Source organism: Lutra lutra, chromosome 2 (genome assembly GCF_902655055.1).
Source record: "Lutra lutra chromosome 2, mLutLut1.2, whole genome shotgun sequence".
NCBI classification, from domain to species: domain Eukaryota; kingdom Metazoa; phylum Chordata; class Mammalia; order Carnivora; family Mustelidae; genus Lutra; species Lutra lutra.
Genome location: NC_062279.1, coordinates 545,977 through 564,388, shown reverse-complemented (window position 1 = coordinate 564,388; position 18,412 = coordinate 545,977). Strand labels below are relative to the sequence as shown.

The following is an 18,412-nucleotide window of genomic DNA, read 5'->3' as shown; positions in this document are numbered from 1 at the left end:
CATCTAAATTCTAAAACTAGGAAAATCTTAATTTAGGGGAAGCATGTGCTGGGACCGTGCCCTGCATTATTTAGGTTTTCCTGAAGGCGCCCTGTATCAGGCTGGCCACCTGGCCAGGACCTGCCTGCCTCCACCTGGCGGTTCTCCAGCCCTTGCTCCTCTCCTCTCCCCCTTCCCCTCTCCTGACCTGTCCCTAAGCCTTCAAGCAAGAGAATTTAGTGGTAAGTGATCAAAAAGCAATTTAAGACTAAATGAAGTGTGATATTTTTCCAGTTTGATAAATCCATGATTAAAGTAACAATAACCTATACAATTGTACTTAAGTGGATTCCCAAAGCAGACATTTGCAATTTAAACTATTATGTGTAGGGGCGCCTGGGTGGCTCAGTGGGTTAAGCCGCTGCCTTCGGCTCAGGTCATGATCCCAGGTCCTGGGTTCAAGCCCCGCATCGGGCTTTCTGCTCAGCGAGGAGCCTGCTTTCTCCTCTCTCTCTGCCTGCCTCTCTGCCTACTTGTGATTTCTCTCTGTCAAATAAATAAATAAAATCTTTAAAAAAAATAAATAAAATAAACTATTATGTGTATATTTAAGAAATAGGTAATTGCAAATAATTGTCACCAATGCTGCATTAGAGATCAAAGAACAAAGCAAAGAGAAGGCAGGACGTCAGCAGGGGCTGGAGCAGGTCAGAATCTGGTCTGCTTTTGCCTGAAAAAGAAGCGCTCAGTGTTCGCGTGCTCACGCGGGGGTCGCTTGGGGCAGCAAGGCCAGACATGCTCCCCTCCCGCCCCCCACCCCCGTCCCTGAACCAGAAGGCAGCCCATTTCCCCACAGCAGCAAACTTCTGGCAGATCAGGGACCCCAAATGGACTCTTACTTTGTTTCATTTAGAAAATGCGCCTTTTTAGAATGAGATTGAGAGATTATAAGTGCTCTGGGGCCAGAACTGATCTTGCTGGTATGTCTGATAAACACACACTTTATTCAAACTTCGAATATGCAACCACAATTTGCCAAAGGCATGCTGTGAGGATTTTAACTGTGGTCATCACAGATGCAGGCTGGGATAAAACCACCAGGACACAAAGAACTCTCAGCAGGAACGCTAGAATAATGCTGCAGAGCCAGTCACCAAATCGTCCTTTGTAAGTAGAAAGAAGTGAAACGTTTGCACGTGTCATCTGATAGTGAGCACAGAACTGTTTCCTGCCGCTCCATAAAGAGCAAGCTTAGGGTTGGCCCCAAAGCAAAGGAAACAGAAGCAAAAATAAACTATTGGGTCTACACCAAAATAAAAAGCTTTTCCACAAGAAAGGAAACCATCAACAAAATGAAAACCCAACCTACCCCATGGGAGAAAACATTTGCAAATGACCTATCCAGGGAGGGGCTAATAGGCAAACAGCTCCGACCCACCATCAGGGGCAAAAGCAATCTGATTTAAACCCGAGGGTCTGAACAGACCTGTCTCAGAAGAATGCGTGGTCCACAGACACACGGAGTGATGCTCAACACCCCTTATGGGGAGATACAGATCAAAACCTCAGTGAGATACCCCCTCACACCGGTCAGAAAGGCTAAAACCAGCAAATCAGGGGAGGACAGATGCTAGGAGGATACGGAGAAAGGGCAGCCCTCGGGCACTGTTGGTGGGGATGCAAGCTGGTGCGGCCACTCTGGAGAACAGCATGGAGGGTCCTCAAGAGTCTGGGAAGACAGTTACTGTATGATCCATCCCTCCCCTGGTGGGCATTTACCCAGAGAAAACGGAAACAAGGATCTGAGAAGATGTGTGCACCACTATGTCAACAGCAGCGTTATCCCCGGTACCGAGGTTTGCAAGCAGCCGCGCCGCGGACAGGAGAAGGGACAGAATGTGCACAACGGGATGTTAGCGGTGAGCGGGCACCATGGGTCAGGAAAAGACAAGCACAGCATCTCCCTTACACGCGGGATCCGCACACAAAGGCCAGCTGCACATAGAGAACAGGCTGGCGGCTGCGGGAGGCAGCGGCAGTGGGTTGGGGAGGGTGTTCAGAACCCAGGAGAGGCGGGGAAAGTGTGGACCCCCCCGGGTGCAGGATGTAAGGACCTATTTAACCAGAGGCTTCCATTCCATTGTTGTTTAACCCTTAAACTGTCCCTACCCCCCTTCCCCCAGGGGATTTACTTAAAAAAACAAGTCCCTGAAACCAGCCTCAGGTAACAAAGCCCAGATACAAGGATGGGTCAGGCCAGGTGGAGACATCCAATCAGTGAGGGGTTGCCTACTGTCTCCCTAGCTACCAAAGAGTATGGGCCCCGCCCTTTGGGAGCCTTTTGGGCGCCAATTCTGACCAAGGTGATAGGCTGGGTCAAATGTCTACTAGAGGGTAAATTGTAATTCAATTGGTCACGTAGCATCACTGTGCAGCTTTCTCTGTGTGTTACAATTTCATTGGCCACCTGTGCATGGCCAGGCCCAACCACATGGCCTTTGCCCTTAAAAGCTAGTCTGTAAAGGAGAGCGGGGTCGCCCTCTCTGTAAGAGGCACAGCCCTGGCCGGTCAGTTTGAATCTTGATGCTTGGCATGAAATAAAGCTTTGCTTGACCTTCGCTTTGTATCAGTCACGCTCCACAGACCCATTATTGGGGCATAATACAGGAGTCACCGGGTGTGGGGATCACCAGGTCCCGGAGTCACCAGGTGCTGTGCTCAGCCACCCCGAGCCCTGCAGTGCAAGAACCTTTCGGTTCTGGTGGGGGAAGACGGTGTACCACGTGGCGATGTTAGCGGGACTGCAGCCGCAGCAGACCCTGGGACCTGACAGCGCTGTACCCCGAAGGGACCCGGCGAGCAGGAACAGCTGCTGTAAGGCGAAGGGCACGGCGCGTGCTCACCGGACTGTCCGCTGGGGTTCAAGCTGTCGCGTGTGCGGCCCTGACCCTGGGGCCCTGCTGCGTCTTCCTGGCGTCCCCTGCAGACGAGGAGGACACCGAACCCGGCCCCAGACGCGTGATGCGGGGGGAGAGTCGGGGGGGAGAGTCGCGGCGGGCACGGCCGGGCTGCGCGGGGAATGGCCCGCACCTGCGGCCGCGGGGCGGGCTCGGGGCTCCCTCTGCCGCCCCCTCTGCCAACCGCGGCCCATCGCGGCCGTGGGCTCCGGCCCGCGAAGCAGCCACGCCGTCCTGCGAGCGAGGGACGCGGTCAGAGCCCGCCCTGTGGGTGGGGGGGTGCACCTGAGCGTCTGAACGTGCTGCGGGGACACGTTCCCGCCGGTGACCAGCCGTGGTGGAGACGCCGTCGGAGCGGGAGGCCGGGCTACACCCGCGCTCGGGGTCCGCGTGGACCGTCCAGAGCGCCGGTGGGCTGACCTGGCGCCGGGAACGCCGCGTGTCGCGAGGGCCCCAGGGCACGCCGAGGTCAGGCAGCGGTCGGGGCAGCGGGCCCTGGTCGTGCGCGTGCGTCTCCGGCGGTGTCCCTGTGCCCCAGAGCAGCTGTCTCCGCTATGGGATGCGGCGTCCTCACGGGGTCCCCGCGCGGTGGCGGGTGCAGAGGGGCAGGTGCGAGCGCGCAAAGGCCCATCCGCAGGGCTCCCCCGGCAGAAGCAGCTCTGTGAGGGCGAGAGGGCAGGCGAGGCCCGAGGCCGGCGGCTGCTGACGAACCCCAACCCGAGGGGCCGCTGACGCCCTCGGGAGAGCCAAGCGCCGGGTGAAGTCTCCCCGACGATCTTTCCCCGCACCAGCGCCCTGGCGGGTCAGGTGATCGGCGGCGCTGCGAGACTTTGTGTGTGCGGGGGTGTGTGCGGGGTCAGCCGGCGGCCTGTGCGGTCCCAGAGCCTGGGCAGTGCGCACTCCTGTGACACCTGCCTGTGTTTTCAGAGGGTTTCACCTGGACAGTGCTCTCCTAGCCTGTGCTCCTCGTAAGGAAGAAGGGGTCTCCGGAGGGGACTTATCGGGAAACCAGCTGGGACCGATGCTGCCCTGTTAACAGCCGCCGCATCTGCAGGGGGGTGAGCGGGCAGGGCAGGAAGCCCGGTGCTTCCCGTTCCCCGGCTGACACCCCCGCCGCCCTCCCCGAGCAGAGTAAGGTAAAGATAAAACTGACTGTTTTGTAAGGGTTTCGCTAGCTTTCTTGAGGTATGATTATTTTTAAAGATTTTGTTTATCTACTTGAGAGAGCGGGAGCACAAACAGGGGGAGGGACAAAGGGAGAGGCAGACTCCCATCTGAGCCGGGAGGGCCAGTCTGGCGGGATCCCAGGAGCCTGGATCATGACCTGAGCCAAAGGCAGACGCTGCACCGATGGAGCCCCAGGCGCCCGGAGGTATGGTCGACAGATAGGGGGTATATTCTGGGCAGGCAGCGTGGGGGTGTGCATTCATGCACACTGGGGTCAGGTCCCGGGGTCAGTGTCACCTCTATTCTGGTTTGGCACCAGGAGCACCGCGGATTGACGTTTGGAGCAACTTGCAAGGACGCGGACCAGGACTGTTGGCTACACTGCGCTGCACGTCACATCCCACACCTGGAAGTGAGGCCAACGCCATCGTCTCACCCCAGGGCTCCTCCGACTACTCTCTGCTCCCAGGAGCTCCCCCTACTCGCCCACATCCATGAGCCCACCACACACCTGGGACGGGTCCGGAGAGGCAGCATTCCTCACTGCTCTGTCTCTGTCCATGGGCGGGCCCACCACCCTGTGTGCAGCTCCGGGAAGCCTGCCTGGAGAGGGTGTCCACACAGACACGGGCCCAGCTGAGGGCTTTCTGTTCATGGCAAATTTTAAAGCCAGGTGCTTACATATAACTTGTTGGCAATATATCTGATTCTACCATTCTGATTCATTTTGGGAGATATTATGGGTCAAAACCCAAACAAAGTAAAGCTCTCTCAACACGATTGTTTCATTAGGGGAAAAAGCCAAACCTTTTTGGAAACCATCACAGGAAGGAGCTTGGTAAAGTGCTCTGCATATCCTGACAGTCCTCTGCTGTCCCTGACTCCGGGCAGCTCTTCTCTTCCTGCGACAGGTTCTCCCCACTTTGGGCTTCACCCGTTGCCATGTCCGCTGGACGCCTGTGTGACAACTCGCAGTCCTCGTCGCACCAGGAAGGCTGGGCGGAGGCGACCTCCTGGTCTGCTGTTTCCTTCCCCTCCCAGAAGGGACACCTTGCCCGATGTTTTCGGTGACATTAGGACAACAGGAGGAGGCTCAGAGGGCAGAGCAGTGAGGCTCCTGTCTGAGCCTCTCACTTTATGGCCAAGGAAGAGAGGCCCAGAGAAGCCAGCCAACCGTCCCCGGTCGCACAGCTCAATGGAGGTTCCTCCAGACAATGACCAAGATGGAAAACCCTTCAGCCTCACAGCCACAGGCTGAGAACCATCCAGGGAAGCTGTACAGACCACAGGACTGAGTCTGGATGCTACTGAGAAAGAAATAGAGGCTCCCGGACACATTGCCATGAGCTGTTGGTTGGTCCTCCAAAGGCCATGCTGCGGTGATGGGGCGGAGGGGCCTTGGAGGGGAGGTGAGGACATGAAGCTGGAGCCCGTTAGTCAGATCAGAGCCCTTGGAAAGGGATCTCAGGGAGCCCCCAGCCCCTTCCCCATGTGAGGACCCAGGGAAGATGCTGTCTGGGGGGGGGGTGACCCTACACGTGGCACCTGGGAGACCAGAGAGGGGCTCATGGCTTCAGGGCAGAAGCAGACAAACTGTGGAGAACAGGAAGATAAGAGATGGAAGTCTGGGTGGGCTGAGGGGAATAACCCCCAGGGTAAAACCGGCGGTGGGAAGGTGAGTACAGAGCAGATAGATAGTTGGCACATGTGGTCTTGGAGGGCGGGCCAGGAGCGGCAGGACCATGGTGTCAGGGGAGCAGCCGGGTGGGGGGAGACCCTCCTTGAGCACCGTCTCCTCCTTCCTCCTTCCTCCTTATAGCCCCTCTATGTGTGTCAAATAAATAAATAAAATCTTTTAAAAAATGAGCAGTGGATCTAAACAGACATTCTTCCACAGAAAACACACAGATGACGAACACGTATGAAAGAGGCTCAACATTGTACCCATCAGGGAAACGCAGCTCAGAACCACCCCCCACACCCGTCAGCACGGCTAGTGTCAAAAATACAAGAAAGGATGCGGGGAAAGGGGAGCCTCTCATGCTGCTGGTGGGAACGAGAGCTGGGCAACCCCTCTGGAGAACTGCGTGGAGGTCCGTCAGACTAAGTACAGAGCTGCCGTGTGGTCCAGCAATCCCTCTTCCTGCTGTTGGTCCAGAGGAAATGAGGTCCCCACCCAGAAGGATCCCTGGACGCCCACGGTCATTGCTGCATTATTCACAACAGCTACGGTGTGAAACGGCCCGAGTCTGTCGTTAGATGAAGGAAATGTGATACACACACACATCAGAAGACGGAGATCCTACCAGCTGCGACAACGGGGAAGGACCAGAAAGATGATGGTGAGCGACGCAAGCTGGACAGAGAAGGACGCCGCGTGTTCTCACTTACATGTGGAATCCGGAAAAGGAGGCCTCTCAGAAGCAGAGCGCGGACGTTGCTGGGGGTTGCTGGGCCCGGGCCGGGGGCACAGGGAGGGCTCGTCCCAGTTCTCATGCACATTCGGGGACCCCGTGCACAGTGCGGTGACTCAGTGAACAGTACGGTGTTGAACAGGGGAATGTGCTGAGACGGGACGTCTCAGGTGCTCTCATCACCAAAGAAAATGGCAACTGTGTGAACGTTGAAACGGCGCTCGGCTCACCGTGGTGATGTTTTCACTAGTACACGTGTACCAGAGCATCGTGTCTGAAAGGATTTTAGAGTTCGTTCAACCCGACTTTTACCAGCTGCGTTAACCAGAACAGTAAAACAAATGCGAAGATGTCAATAAAATGACTGGCTTAAGTTAAGAAATTTGAAATTTTCAGTGGTTAATGACGCATTCAAGTAAAAAAAAAAAAATCTGATTAAAAAAGTAATACAGTCTCAATAAAATTTAGGAAAATACAGCAAAGTACAGGAAGAAAATTCAAATAACCTATACCCATAACACTAACATACATGTAACTTAGAAATACGTAGAGTTGGTGGGTTTTTTCTGGTTTTTCCCTGTGCAGCGCTCATGCGTCCCCAGAGGAAGCAGTCGCTGGGCTACCTGTCGCGTGGAGTGATGCATTCCTCTCTGTTCAACATTCCGCCGGTTGATACAACTTTTTTGAGACAATTTTAATGACCAAGTAGCATTTCACTGCATTTATATACATTTAACTCATTCATCATTTTGAACTCAGACGTGTTCAATAATTCCCCCATTATAGATGACACTTACGAATATCTTTGATTATAAATATTCTCTTAGTCTACTTTCCTAAAAACTAAGATTCCTAGGTCAGAGGTCAATGGTCCCCATGCATCTTGATTGACAAGTTTGTTTGCCTAAAGCTTTCGTTAGGTAACTGGCCCAGGCTGCTGTCCGTGAGTCCCTCCACCATGGCCTCTGCAGCTCCAGTCTTCCTGGGCGCGCGCATGCTTTTCTTCGGAACCTCCGGGAGTGATCGGAGGAGCTGGCAAGTTGCCTTAGTCCCTCAGGGATGTTGGTTTCTAGGATTACGTGGCTTCGGAGAGAAAGACGAAGGCCTCATGACCTCTTCTCTCCAGGAATCAGCAAGGCAAGTGCACTGTGGACAGCGAGCAGCGCTCCCGCGCCCGCAGGAATGCGCGGTCTGGATCTGGGACTCCGCTTCGTCTAGGGTGCAGGGGACCTCCTGCATGCTGTTTACTACAAAGGATTTATCAGGAAAAAACTTCCCCGCCAGGCAAAATACCCCATGCGGCTCACCAGAAATCAGAAGGAAGCCGGGAACGACACTGGAAACTTCTCCTCCTCCTTTTTGCCGGATGCTGAGGACCGGTCTGACGTGTCGATGACTCTTAGGTACAAATTCGGTCCCCCCACCAAGGGCAGGGGAGCCCACTGTCTGCCCCCTCGCTGCGGCTGAGTGGCTTGCCACACCCCCATTCTCCCCCTGCCCCTTGTTCACTCTGCTCCCTGGACGCCCTTCTCCACCGGACTTCCCCCGCCCCGCCTGTCCGTGCACCCCCCACCCCGCTGTGCTCAGTCATGGTGCCATGGCTGTGCTGCCCTTCCTGGGAGCCCCCTGGAAAGCACATGCTATGCACAGGGCCCCTGTCACACCCTATTCCCCAGAACATTCTCCAACTTGGATAGGTTAAGGGGGCCCCCTACTTCTCCCAACCCTCTGTGAGAGTTCCTAATCTTTCCACAAGGAGAATTCACCGAGCAAAGAGCTGTTTCTTGTCTGTGTTACATTGAAAGTATGGGGAGAACCAGGTAGAGGGAGCCCTTGGCCTGGACGGAGGCACATCAGGTACCCACAGGCCTTGGGAAGCACAAACCACTGGCCAGAAGGAGATCTGGAAACAAGAAACGGTCTTTCAGGGGCGCCTGGCCAGCTCCGTTGTCGGAGCGTGTGACACTCCATTGGGATTGTAAATTCAAGCCCCACGTTGGGTATAGATAAGACTTTAAAAAATAAACTTAAAAAAAAAAAGAAATTGCCCTTTATCGAGACAGAGACAGAGGTAGAGAGATAGACATGGAGACAGACAGAGATGGAGACAGAGCCAGAGATAGAGAGACAGAAATCCAGAAAGAGACTGAGAGATTTAGAACACACATGATTACACACATACCCATATGTGCCCATATACACACATAGGCATGTCTGTGCATGTGAGGTCTGGATGACGTCCCAGCTCCGCAGAACGGTACCAGCTGGGTCTGAGTTTCAGCAGTGCACTGCATGTCAGCCAGCTACAGCCAACAGGAGACAAAACAGCTGCTGTTCTGGAAACCGCACCTTCCGCGTTCTCCCAGCTGAAATAGGCCATGGGGCAAAACCAGAAGAGGAACAGAACCCTCAGACCCAGAGGTTCCTGAGCCCAGGGGGCCATGACCATGGCCAGCTCCTTTGTCATTGCCCCCCTGGTTCAAGGACTCCACTCTCTCCTCTCGGCTTCTCATCTGCCATTGGCACACTACTGCTGCATCGATTCTGTTCTGATAGGGAGACCCATCAGCAGATAGTCAGGACACCTTATCTTGCAATGGGCTGAAGCCCAACTCAAAACAGCTCAGGCTATGTCATCTGAAAGTCCAGATGTGAGCATCAGGCATGGCTGGATCCAGGTGCTCTGTATCATCTGGAAATGTGTCCCTATCTTTGACCTCATTTGGCCTCACATGGCCTCATTTCTAAGATGGTTTTCTTCACATGGCAGCAACAATGACCCCCGAAGCTCGGGGCTCTTGTGACGGTTTGCATGTAGGACATCAGAAAAAGAAGGGATTCCATATACACAATGGAATATGACTCCGCCATCAGAAAGGATGAACACCCACCATTTGCCCCAACATGGATGGGACTGGAGGGGATTATGTTGAATGAAATAAGTCAAGCAGAGAGAGTCAATTATCATATGGTTTCACTTACCTGTGGATCATAAGAAATAGCATGGAGGACATTAGGAAAAGGAAGAGAAAAATGAAGGGGAGGAAACCAGGGAGGGAGACGAAACCATGAGAGGCTATGGAGTCTGGGAAACAAACTGAGGGTTTCAGAGGGGAGGGAGGAGAGTGGATGGGTTGGCCTGGTGGTGGGTGTTAAGGCGGGCACAGACTGCATGGAGCACTGGGTGTTTGTTATACACAAACAATGAATCTTGGAACACTGCATCAAAACTAATGATGTACTGTATGGTGACTAACATAAATACAATAAAAAATTATAAAAATTTAAAAAAGGACACCTGGGTGGATCAGTGGTTTAAGGCCTCTGCCTTTGACTCAGGTCATTATCTCAGGGTCCTGGGCTCGAGCCCTGCATCGGGCTCTCTGCTCGACAGGGGGCCTGCTTCCCCTGCTCCTGCCCTGCCACCTGCCTTTCTGCCTGCTTGTGATCTCTCTTTCTGTCAAATAAATAAATAAAAATCTCTTAAAAAATTAGAAAAAGAAAAAATTTTAAGAAAAGAATAAGAGGGGATTTCCCTCAATGATTCTAACAAATTTGGATATAACACATACTGGTCTTGCTAGGTTCAGCTGCCCATCTTGAGCCACTCTCAGGGGTCAGGAAGTGGAGAGCCCTCCTGGGGTGGATCTAGCGTCTGTGTCTCCCCTGAAACACAAGGTAGGGGAAGCCCCGTCCCAGTCACATGTGCAGACGTCACCCAGGTTTGTGTTTTGGAGAACAAGGGGAGGCTGGACAGGCAGAGGAAGCAGGTGTCCCTACGGTCGTCGGGTCTAAGTAGGAAGCAGGGGAGGGGGAGAGGACCATCCACCAGTTCACCAGGATCGTTGCACTTAGCATTTCCTAACACGTGTCACCCATTAGCCCTGTGCCTCCTGAACTCTTCTTTTCTTGGAAAAAGAACAAGCAAACTTAGCAACCGCACTCTGTGCCAGTGCTGTGGTGTACAACACCCAGACACACGAGGCTCTCGCTCTACTGCGGCGCTCCCTGTGGAATGGGGAAGGTGGAGATGAACCAGACAGAAAGGAGGGCCATGGGTGGGGCCAGTCCTAGAGCCGGACGCCCGTGTGCAGCTGCTCTGAGTCCGGGCAGGGATGGAGGTGTTGAGGACGTAGGAAGAGGAGCTCAGGGACCGTGAGCAGGGCCTCAGCCTGCGAGCAGAGGAAGGCAGACACCTAGCCCTCCACAAGTCTGTCACAAGAACACGACATTCCGTACACCCTGTAAGCAGAGACCTTAACCTCGGTGGGGAGGGGCAGTAATCTTTGTGAATGAGTCCGGATCACTTGCCTGGAACACAGGACGTATGTGGCAGGGATGGGGGTGGAGGAGGGACTCTGGTGTTGAGTGGTCTCTGAGTTCCCCTGGGGTGAGGAGCTGGGCCCCAACTCACCCCACACACACGGGACCCTATTTCCAGTGGGTGCGTGACCAGGGTGGTGGGAACATCTTCCCTGAGGAGAAGTGGACGCAGATTGTCCCCAAGGTGAGGGTGGCCATCACAGTTCATGCACACAGGCTCTGTGTCCTCGCCTGTGCAATGGGCTGCTGGGCGGGCCCGGGTGTCCCGCGGAGGGACAGCAGCCCTCACCCCCTCCGCACACGCCTGGGGCCCATGTGGCTCACCAGCAACCAGACCAAGGATGGCCTTCCTCGGCGGAGGTGCTCAGAAAGGGGAGGACCGTTCTAGAAGCTGCACAGGTGAGAGGCCCGTCTCTTGGCATGCTCACGCTGGGACACAAGGTCACTATCTCATACGGGGAACCCGTTTGTGTGGCTCCAGCCCAGCACATCTCGTGTCCTGGAACCTTCCCTCCTGGCGTGGTCTGGGTCTCATGCACAAGCACCTTAGACCAAAGAGAATGGTTTGGGGCTCTGCAGGCCTCTCTATTTCTCTAAGCTTTTGAGAAAAGGGGCACGTGGCAGCTGATGGCACTAGCGACAGGCTGTTTCTGGCATCTGTTCTGAACACCACCTGACCAGCCTGGTTGGGTTGTACAGAAGCTTCCTTCTGCAGACCGTCATCTCAGTGCCTTCAGCGCTCAGTCAGCCCTAAAATTACTGGCCCTATTCATGCCGTGTATTCTCCCCGCACAAAACATTCATAACTCCCATCTGCACAGATGGGGCTTTCGAGTCAGAAGCAAGGGCGAGGGGAAAAAAGCTTTCTAACTGCAGGATAAAGAGCTTCCTTAAAAAAATCCACAGTGGTAATGATGGCATGAGAGCTATTTTGTCTTTTCACCTAAGATCCCTTCAAATAACTGATTTTTTTCTGGGATGACACCTGCGTAATTGCTAAGAGACCTGCTAAAAATGGACCTGATTCAACTGCATGTTTCCTGTGGCTTTGAGCATGGAACATTTTAGCACTTCTTCCTCCAGCTGTGCTCCGCCACAACCTTGTCTCCTACTGGGACTTCCTGACTGGCATCCTCACCATCCTGCCCACCCACACACCCACCCTGAGTTCCTCCTGCCCTGTACATCTACCACTCTGGGCCTCCCTCCTCACCCTGTTGTTTCTACAGAACCGGGTTCCAACACCTGAGCACACTCCCAGCCTCTTCCACACAGGTGTCTGCTGGACCCGCTTGCCAGCACCTGGTGACAGCATGCGTCTCTCTTCTCTGACAAGGCCCTCCTGCTCACGTGTGCGTGTCCTGTCTGTGGATGACCCTCAGGACTCATCCTGGCTAGAAGATGTGTAATGTGTGACATGTGCCGTCCTTGCCAGGCCAAGGGTGAGAACTGACCTGGTGCCTGGCACAGGGAAGTGTGGGTTGTTCTGTCTTCCCTGCGTGACCTTGCAAGCTGTTGGCCTCCTCAAGGCCGGTCCCACAGCTGTGAAATCCAAAGGACAATGCCGGCTTCCCCGCTTCTCGGAAGAGTTTGAGGGCCAGCCAGCACTCGCCTGGTGGGACTAACCCTCCGGTCACCAACGGCGATAGGCTCACTCACTTTCACATTTCCTTTGGGCTCCTTGTGACTGTGTGCAGATGAAAGTGACCAGTGTGTTTCCTAGTGGACAGATGGCTTTATTTTTAGGCTACGACAACTCCAACGGAACAGCCAGAGTAACTGAACCCCCGTAAGCATGCAGTGGTCACGGAGCCTGGGAGGACAGGTTTGGGCGGGGCGGCGGCCCTCGGTGGTCACTCGGAAGTGGCATGTCCTGGGGACCCCAGAGCCAGGAGAACAGATGCTGCCTGCCCGCCGTTCACAAGAGCACTCAGCACTGTCTCGCCTGCTCGCCCTCTCTGCACAGGGGATGGAGGGAGTCTGAAATGTAAGGTAGAAAAATGAAGACAGAAAACACGATAAGGATGTTCTGATTTCACAGCCCATCTGAGTCACCCTGCTGCCACCACTGAGCACAAACAGGGCACAAACAGGACCCGCCCCTCTCTCCTGCAGGCAGGAAGCCTGAGCTCTGGGCCTGGCCAGTTCCTCCCAAGGCCTCTCCCTGCCCTGCAGACATGGTATATCCTGGGTCCTCCCCTCCTCCTGTTACTAGGACACTGGCCCTGCTGGATTGGTGCCACCGCTGGCAGCCTCCGTTTACCCTAAGCACCCATTTGAAGGCCCCCCCCCTTCCATAGGACACCTTCGGGGGCTTAGAGGGTGAAGCATCTACCTTCAGCTCAGGTCACGATCCCAGAGACCTGCTGCCACTCCCCTTGCTTGTGCTCCCTCCCTCTCTCTCTCTCTCTGACAAATAAACATGTAAAATCTTCTTTAAAAAATAGAGGGGCACCTGGGTGGCTCAGTGGGTTAAAGCCTCTGCCTTTGGCTCAGGTCATGATCTCAGGGTCCTGGGATCGAGCCCCACATTGGGCTCTCTGTGCAGCAGGGAGCCTGCTTCCTCCTCTCTCTCTGCCTACTTGTGATCTCTGTCTGTCAAATAAATAAATAAAATCTTAAAAAAAAAAAGAAATAAAGAAAATTAAAAAATAAAATAAAGGCCCTACTTCCAAACCCAGTCCCATACTGAGTTTTTGAGGGTTAGGTTCTCAGTACATTAATTCAGTCCCTAACACTGTGCACAGCTCAGCCTTTTAGAAACGAGTGTGCCAGTGCCAACCTCTAGCAGCAGACATGCTGAGATAGAAAGGCTGAACTTGGGTGCCTGTGTGTGGATGCACATTTTTAGTGAGATTTATAACCTGGGGTCCTTAGACTCAGAAGGGTGTTTATGTGCGGGCTGACCCATCACCCCGGGAGGGACAGAGTGGCTTGGCACCTGGCGTGCCACCCTAACAGTATCCAGATGCACCTGCCTCCTGCATGTGTGCAAGTGTGCGTGTGTGCATGTGTGCACCTGTGTGTGCATGTGTGGTGTGTGTGTGCGGTGTGCCTGCATAGGTGCCAAGTGTGTGTGCACACGTGTGTGTACATATGTGTTGTGTTGTGTGGTACGCCTGTGTGTGCACATGTGCGTGTGTGTGTGCATGTGTACATGTGTGTCGTGTGCCTGCATGTGTGCAAGTGTGTGCCTGCATGTGTGTTGCACGTGCGCATGTGTGTGCTGGGCCACCGCAGGTGGTGCCTGGGGACAGGGCTAGGAAGTGGGAAGAAGAGGGAAGAAGGACACATGCTTAATATTAATATTCAATTTCATTTTAATATTAGTATTTGAATTCCTTTGTTGTTTCCATGGATACATGCGGATTACAGAGGCTTCTGTTCAGGGGCTGTGTCCCTTGCAGACCCCTCCATTGAGGAAACGCCAGGACTCACAGTCGGACGGAGATGAGATGTGGTCAGACAAGAAGCAAAAGACGCAAACGTAATTCATACACATGCAGAGCAACTTGCTTTCGTTTCCAAATCTTAGGCGTGTCGAAGGACATTCATTCTGCTTGTCACTTTGTCACTTAAAGTCAATTTGTGTTTGCCTTCCTCTGGTTTTTGTTTGTTTCTGACATGCCACTTATATCCATCCTGAATCAGCTTGCCCTCTAGTTCCTTCTCTTGGAAACATCTCCCTTCAATGGATCTCTTCCTAGTTTAACAGCAGGTAAAAAGCCTGCTGTTGAAATGTCTTCTTACCACTTCTGACTCTAATATTAGAACATCCTTCCTTCAAACCCTCAAAAGCACAGAGAAATGAGCATCCAGTGTCCCCTTGAGGCTGGACCAGGAACGTGGTCTGGGTGGCCGGCTGGCTCTGCAGATAGCCTGGCACAACTCCCCTCTTGGCAGTCAGCTGCAGACGGGACGCCATCGAGGCCTTTTGGTCCTCTCGAGGCTGTCTGCTGGGAAAAACACATCTGCACAGACCACCAGTTCCTTTGAAGTCGACTTTGACTTTCTCTCCAGAGTTTGCTTTTCCAAGCCACCCTCTTGGCACTGAGTGCAAGGACCATGGTCTGCATGCAGCCAGGGCAGCGTCGGGCTAAGGAAACCAGAGCCCAGCCAGCAGGTCTCGGCAGGGAGGGGGGCCTGCCACTGGGAAGGCTGCCCTGGGTCTCGCTCCTCCTTCCCCTCGGACAGGGAATTCGGAGTTGATCCGCATGCCCCGCGATCGAGGGACATGTTCCTCCAAATGACTCTGGAGCCGAGGCCCGCAGTAATGTCCAAGACACAGCTCTGTGCTAGCGAGGTGGAGGCACATAGAGGTAAGTGTGTCTGAGGCTGGCCCCTGCCATCCAGGCTTGTGCCAAGTGCTGAAGAGCCCAAGTCCATCTGGGGAAGGAGACGAGAAGGAGGCACGGTGTCTGATAACAGCCTATGCGGATGCCTGTCAGCAGCTCGAAGGAGGGGCAAACCAGGGAGCGGTGAGAACCCCGCAGAAGGGATGATGAGCAGATTCCTGCATTTACTAAAGAGAATCTACAGCAGGCCTTTCCTTAACCCCAGGGCTTTACTGTTTTCTTTCTCTTGGATCAACCCATCTCTATGCAGACATGCTGATCTCTGTCCAGATTAAAGCAGAAATTAAACAAAAACCTGGCATTACTCACTGAGATCACATACCTCCCTCCAAACTCCGCTCACTTTTCTGCTTCCGTTTGTCGCAGACTCTCCAGGAGACCTGCACACACTCCCCTATGCTCTCTCCGGAAGCAATCAGGCTTCCATCCCGGGTCCCGCATGAAAGCACTGTTGACAAAGTCTCAGCCAACTTCCCATGGGCAAAACTCAACGGCAGTCTCAGCCCATAGCTTCCTCCTCACCAGGGTATTGGGATGCTTCGGCTAACCTTTCAGCATCCATTTTTTAAATGATTTTCCCCTAAACTTTTTTTCCCACTTGGCTTCCAAGACAGCACACCTCTCTGGTTTTCCTTCTGTGTCCTTGGCCCATGGGCTGGACGCTTGCTCTCTTCCTGCCATACACACTAGAGAACCCCAGCACTCAACCCTTGTCCCTCCTCGGGTGATTGCATCCATCGCAACACCGCGCGGACTGAGGCCCACGTCTGTAGGTTCAGCACGGTGCTCTGGGCTCAGGGTCCTGCGTCCTACTGGACATCTTCACGGGCCTTCCTGCCCCTGCTCCGTGCAGGAGAAACCAGCCACTGCTGAGGCCCTCGCCTTAGGAACTTTCTGTAAGTCCGATTTCTGGGGGGACATTCAGTCCAGCAGCAAATCTTGTTGACTCTTCCTTCACCAAGATCCCAAATTTGACCACTTCTCAGTCCCCCACCCCTTCCCCGGGTCTGAGTCCAGTTGTCTGTTCCTGGAGGTTGGCGCCCCGGCCCCTGGCTCCCCTGCGGTCTCCCTGCACCCACCGTCTACACAGGCGCCGAGGTGCTTCTAGAAAGTAAACACCACCGTGCTCAGGACCGCTGCTGTGCCCTGCTGTGCCTCCGACCTCCCCGCGGACGGCCTTTCCGCCCTCGCCCCGTCGGCCCCAATACTAGCCCCCGCCCCGCCCCCGTCCGAATACCGCACCCGCCTGGCGGCGTCGCTGCCCACGTCTCGGTTACCCCGGCAACCGCGGTCGCCGCTCCGGAGGGTGGCGAGTCTCTGCGCCTGCGCGTCCCCTCCCTCCCCTTCCCGCGCGGGCGTCGCGGACCCTCGGATCCGCTCAGGTAGCAGGGGTGGGGGCTAGTGCAGACCGAGCTCCCGAGGGGACCCCGCTGCGCGCTGCATCGGCCCGCTGTCACCTCCGTCCGGTGTTCGCGGTGCTTCTGCGCGTCCCCGGCGCAAGGACGCGCGCACTTTATAGAGCGGACGTCGGTCCGGGGCCGGGTGGGCTCTGCGGTTCTCTAACCCCCGCGCACACCGGGGCTCGTTCCTCCCATCCCGGGCGCCCTCGCCGCCCCCCGGGTCTCGCCCCGCCGGCGACGTGGCCCTGCGCCCACCTGTCGGTCCTCGCGGGGCGGTTCTGGCTCCGCGGGGGAGAGCAGGCTCCGCGCGCTCCAGCACCTGGTTTCGTCCTGGCTTCGTCCTCCCCGGGCGGGGTGCGGGCCTCGGAGGCAGGGCCGGGCACGGAGGGCGCCGAGGATCTGTGTCCTGAGCCAGGTCAGGGTCGCGGGGCGCTGCGTCCAGGTCGGACAAGCGTCCGTGCTACAGCCCCCAGGAGCAGTCTGAGGCCGAAGGCGGCGGACAGAGCTGCGTGGACACCGGCCCGGGCCTGTTCCGGCTGCTGCCGCGGAAGATCCTGGCGGTCGCGCCGGGGGCCTAGAAGCGAGTGCGCAGGGCGGACCGGCCGCGCGGGCTCGCGGACTTACGGGGGAGCGGGGGGCGGCGGGGGGAAGCCGCGGGCGGAGCGCGTCAGAGCCCGGCGTCCGAGGCCGGAGAGAGGCCGACCGGGGGGACGCGCTGCTGCTCCACCGCGGGCTCCGCCAAGACGCTAGGTCAGCCCCGGGTGCAGAGCAAGAAACAGGCATTTCCGTGTCTGTCGGTGGGAGAACCGTTCACTAAGCAAACACGGTGTCGGGGAGCAGGAGGGAGCGAATCCGGAGCAGACCCCACGGCCGGGGGGAGCCCCACTTCCCGCTCAGCCCCACCCCCTGAGATCAGGCCTGAGCCAAAATCGAGAGTCAGACGCCAATGAGCCACCCAGGCGCCCCGTCCATTTCACATTTTATATCGAAACGGGTGGCATTTCCCTTCTTTCTCGTAAAAAATTCTTCTTTCGGGGCGCCTGGGTGGCTCAGTGGGTTAAAACCTCTGCCTTCGGCTCGGGTCATGATCTCAGGGTCTTGGGATCGAGCCCCGCATGGGGCTCTCTGCTCAGCAGGGAGCCTGCTTCCCCCTTCCCTCTCTGCCTACTTGTGATCTCTGTCAAATAAATAAATAAATAAATCTTTTAAAAAAATTCTTCTTTCAACAAGGAAACATGATATAAAAAGAAATTAATTCTTACTCAAGTTCAATCAGCTTGGATCATTAGACTAGATGACACGTGACACCAGAAATCCTTCCAAACCAGCATTTGACTTAAACTGACACAGTGTTGATAGGCGCCTGGGGGCTCAGTCAGTGAGGCCTCTGCCTGCAGCTGGGGTCATGTTCCCAGGGTCCTGGGATGGGGCCCTGCATCCGGTTCCCTGCTCCGTGGGGAGCCTGCTTCTCCCTCTCTCTCTGCCCTGGCCTGCTTGTGCTCCCTCTCTTGCTCGCTCTGTCAAATGAATCAGTAAAATATTTTTAAAAACAACAAAAAAGAAGAAACAGAGATTGGACCAGTTTGAACAAATCTGGAGGAGTGGTGTCCTTGCGTACACACACACATTTCTACTTCTCAATGCAGGATGTTCTGTTAAAGGGAGGGAACACATTTCACTCAATACGCCAGTTCTTTGTTACAGATAGTCTGCAGGAAGCTTCCTTTTGCCTGTGGTTAAAAGAAAAGCACGCGACCTCTCTAACCTCGGGGAGCTCCTCGTGATTAGCTAAAGTCAAAATACTTAGAGCTCAGTGT

General features: G+C 55.1%; 1 protein-coding gene across 1 annotated transcript; it reads right to left on the bottom strand.

Annotated features, from left to right (window-relative positions):
- Nucleotides 1-14,743: 14,743 nt before the first annotated feature.
- LOC125093918 (uncharacterized) lies at nt 14,744-17,378 on the bottom strand. Its single transcript, XM_047719670.1, has 2 exons — nt 16,851-17,378; nt 14,744-15,226 (listed from the first exon to the last, which is right to left on the bottom strand). The coding sequence occupies exons 1-2, from the start codon at nt 17,376-17,378 to the stop codon at nt 14,744-14,746; spliced, it is 1,011 nt and encodes a 336-aa protein (XP_047575626.1).
- Nucleotides 17,379-18,412: the final 1,034 nt, after the last annotated feature.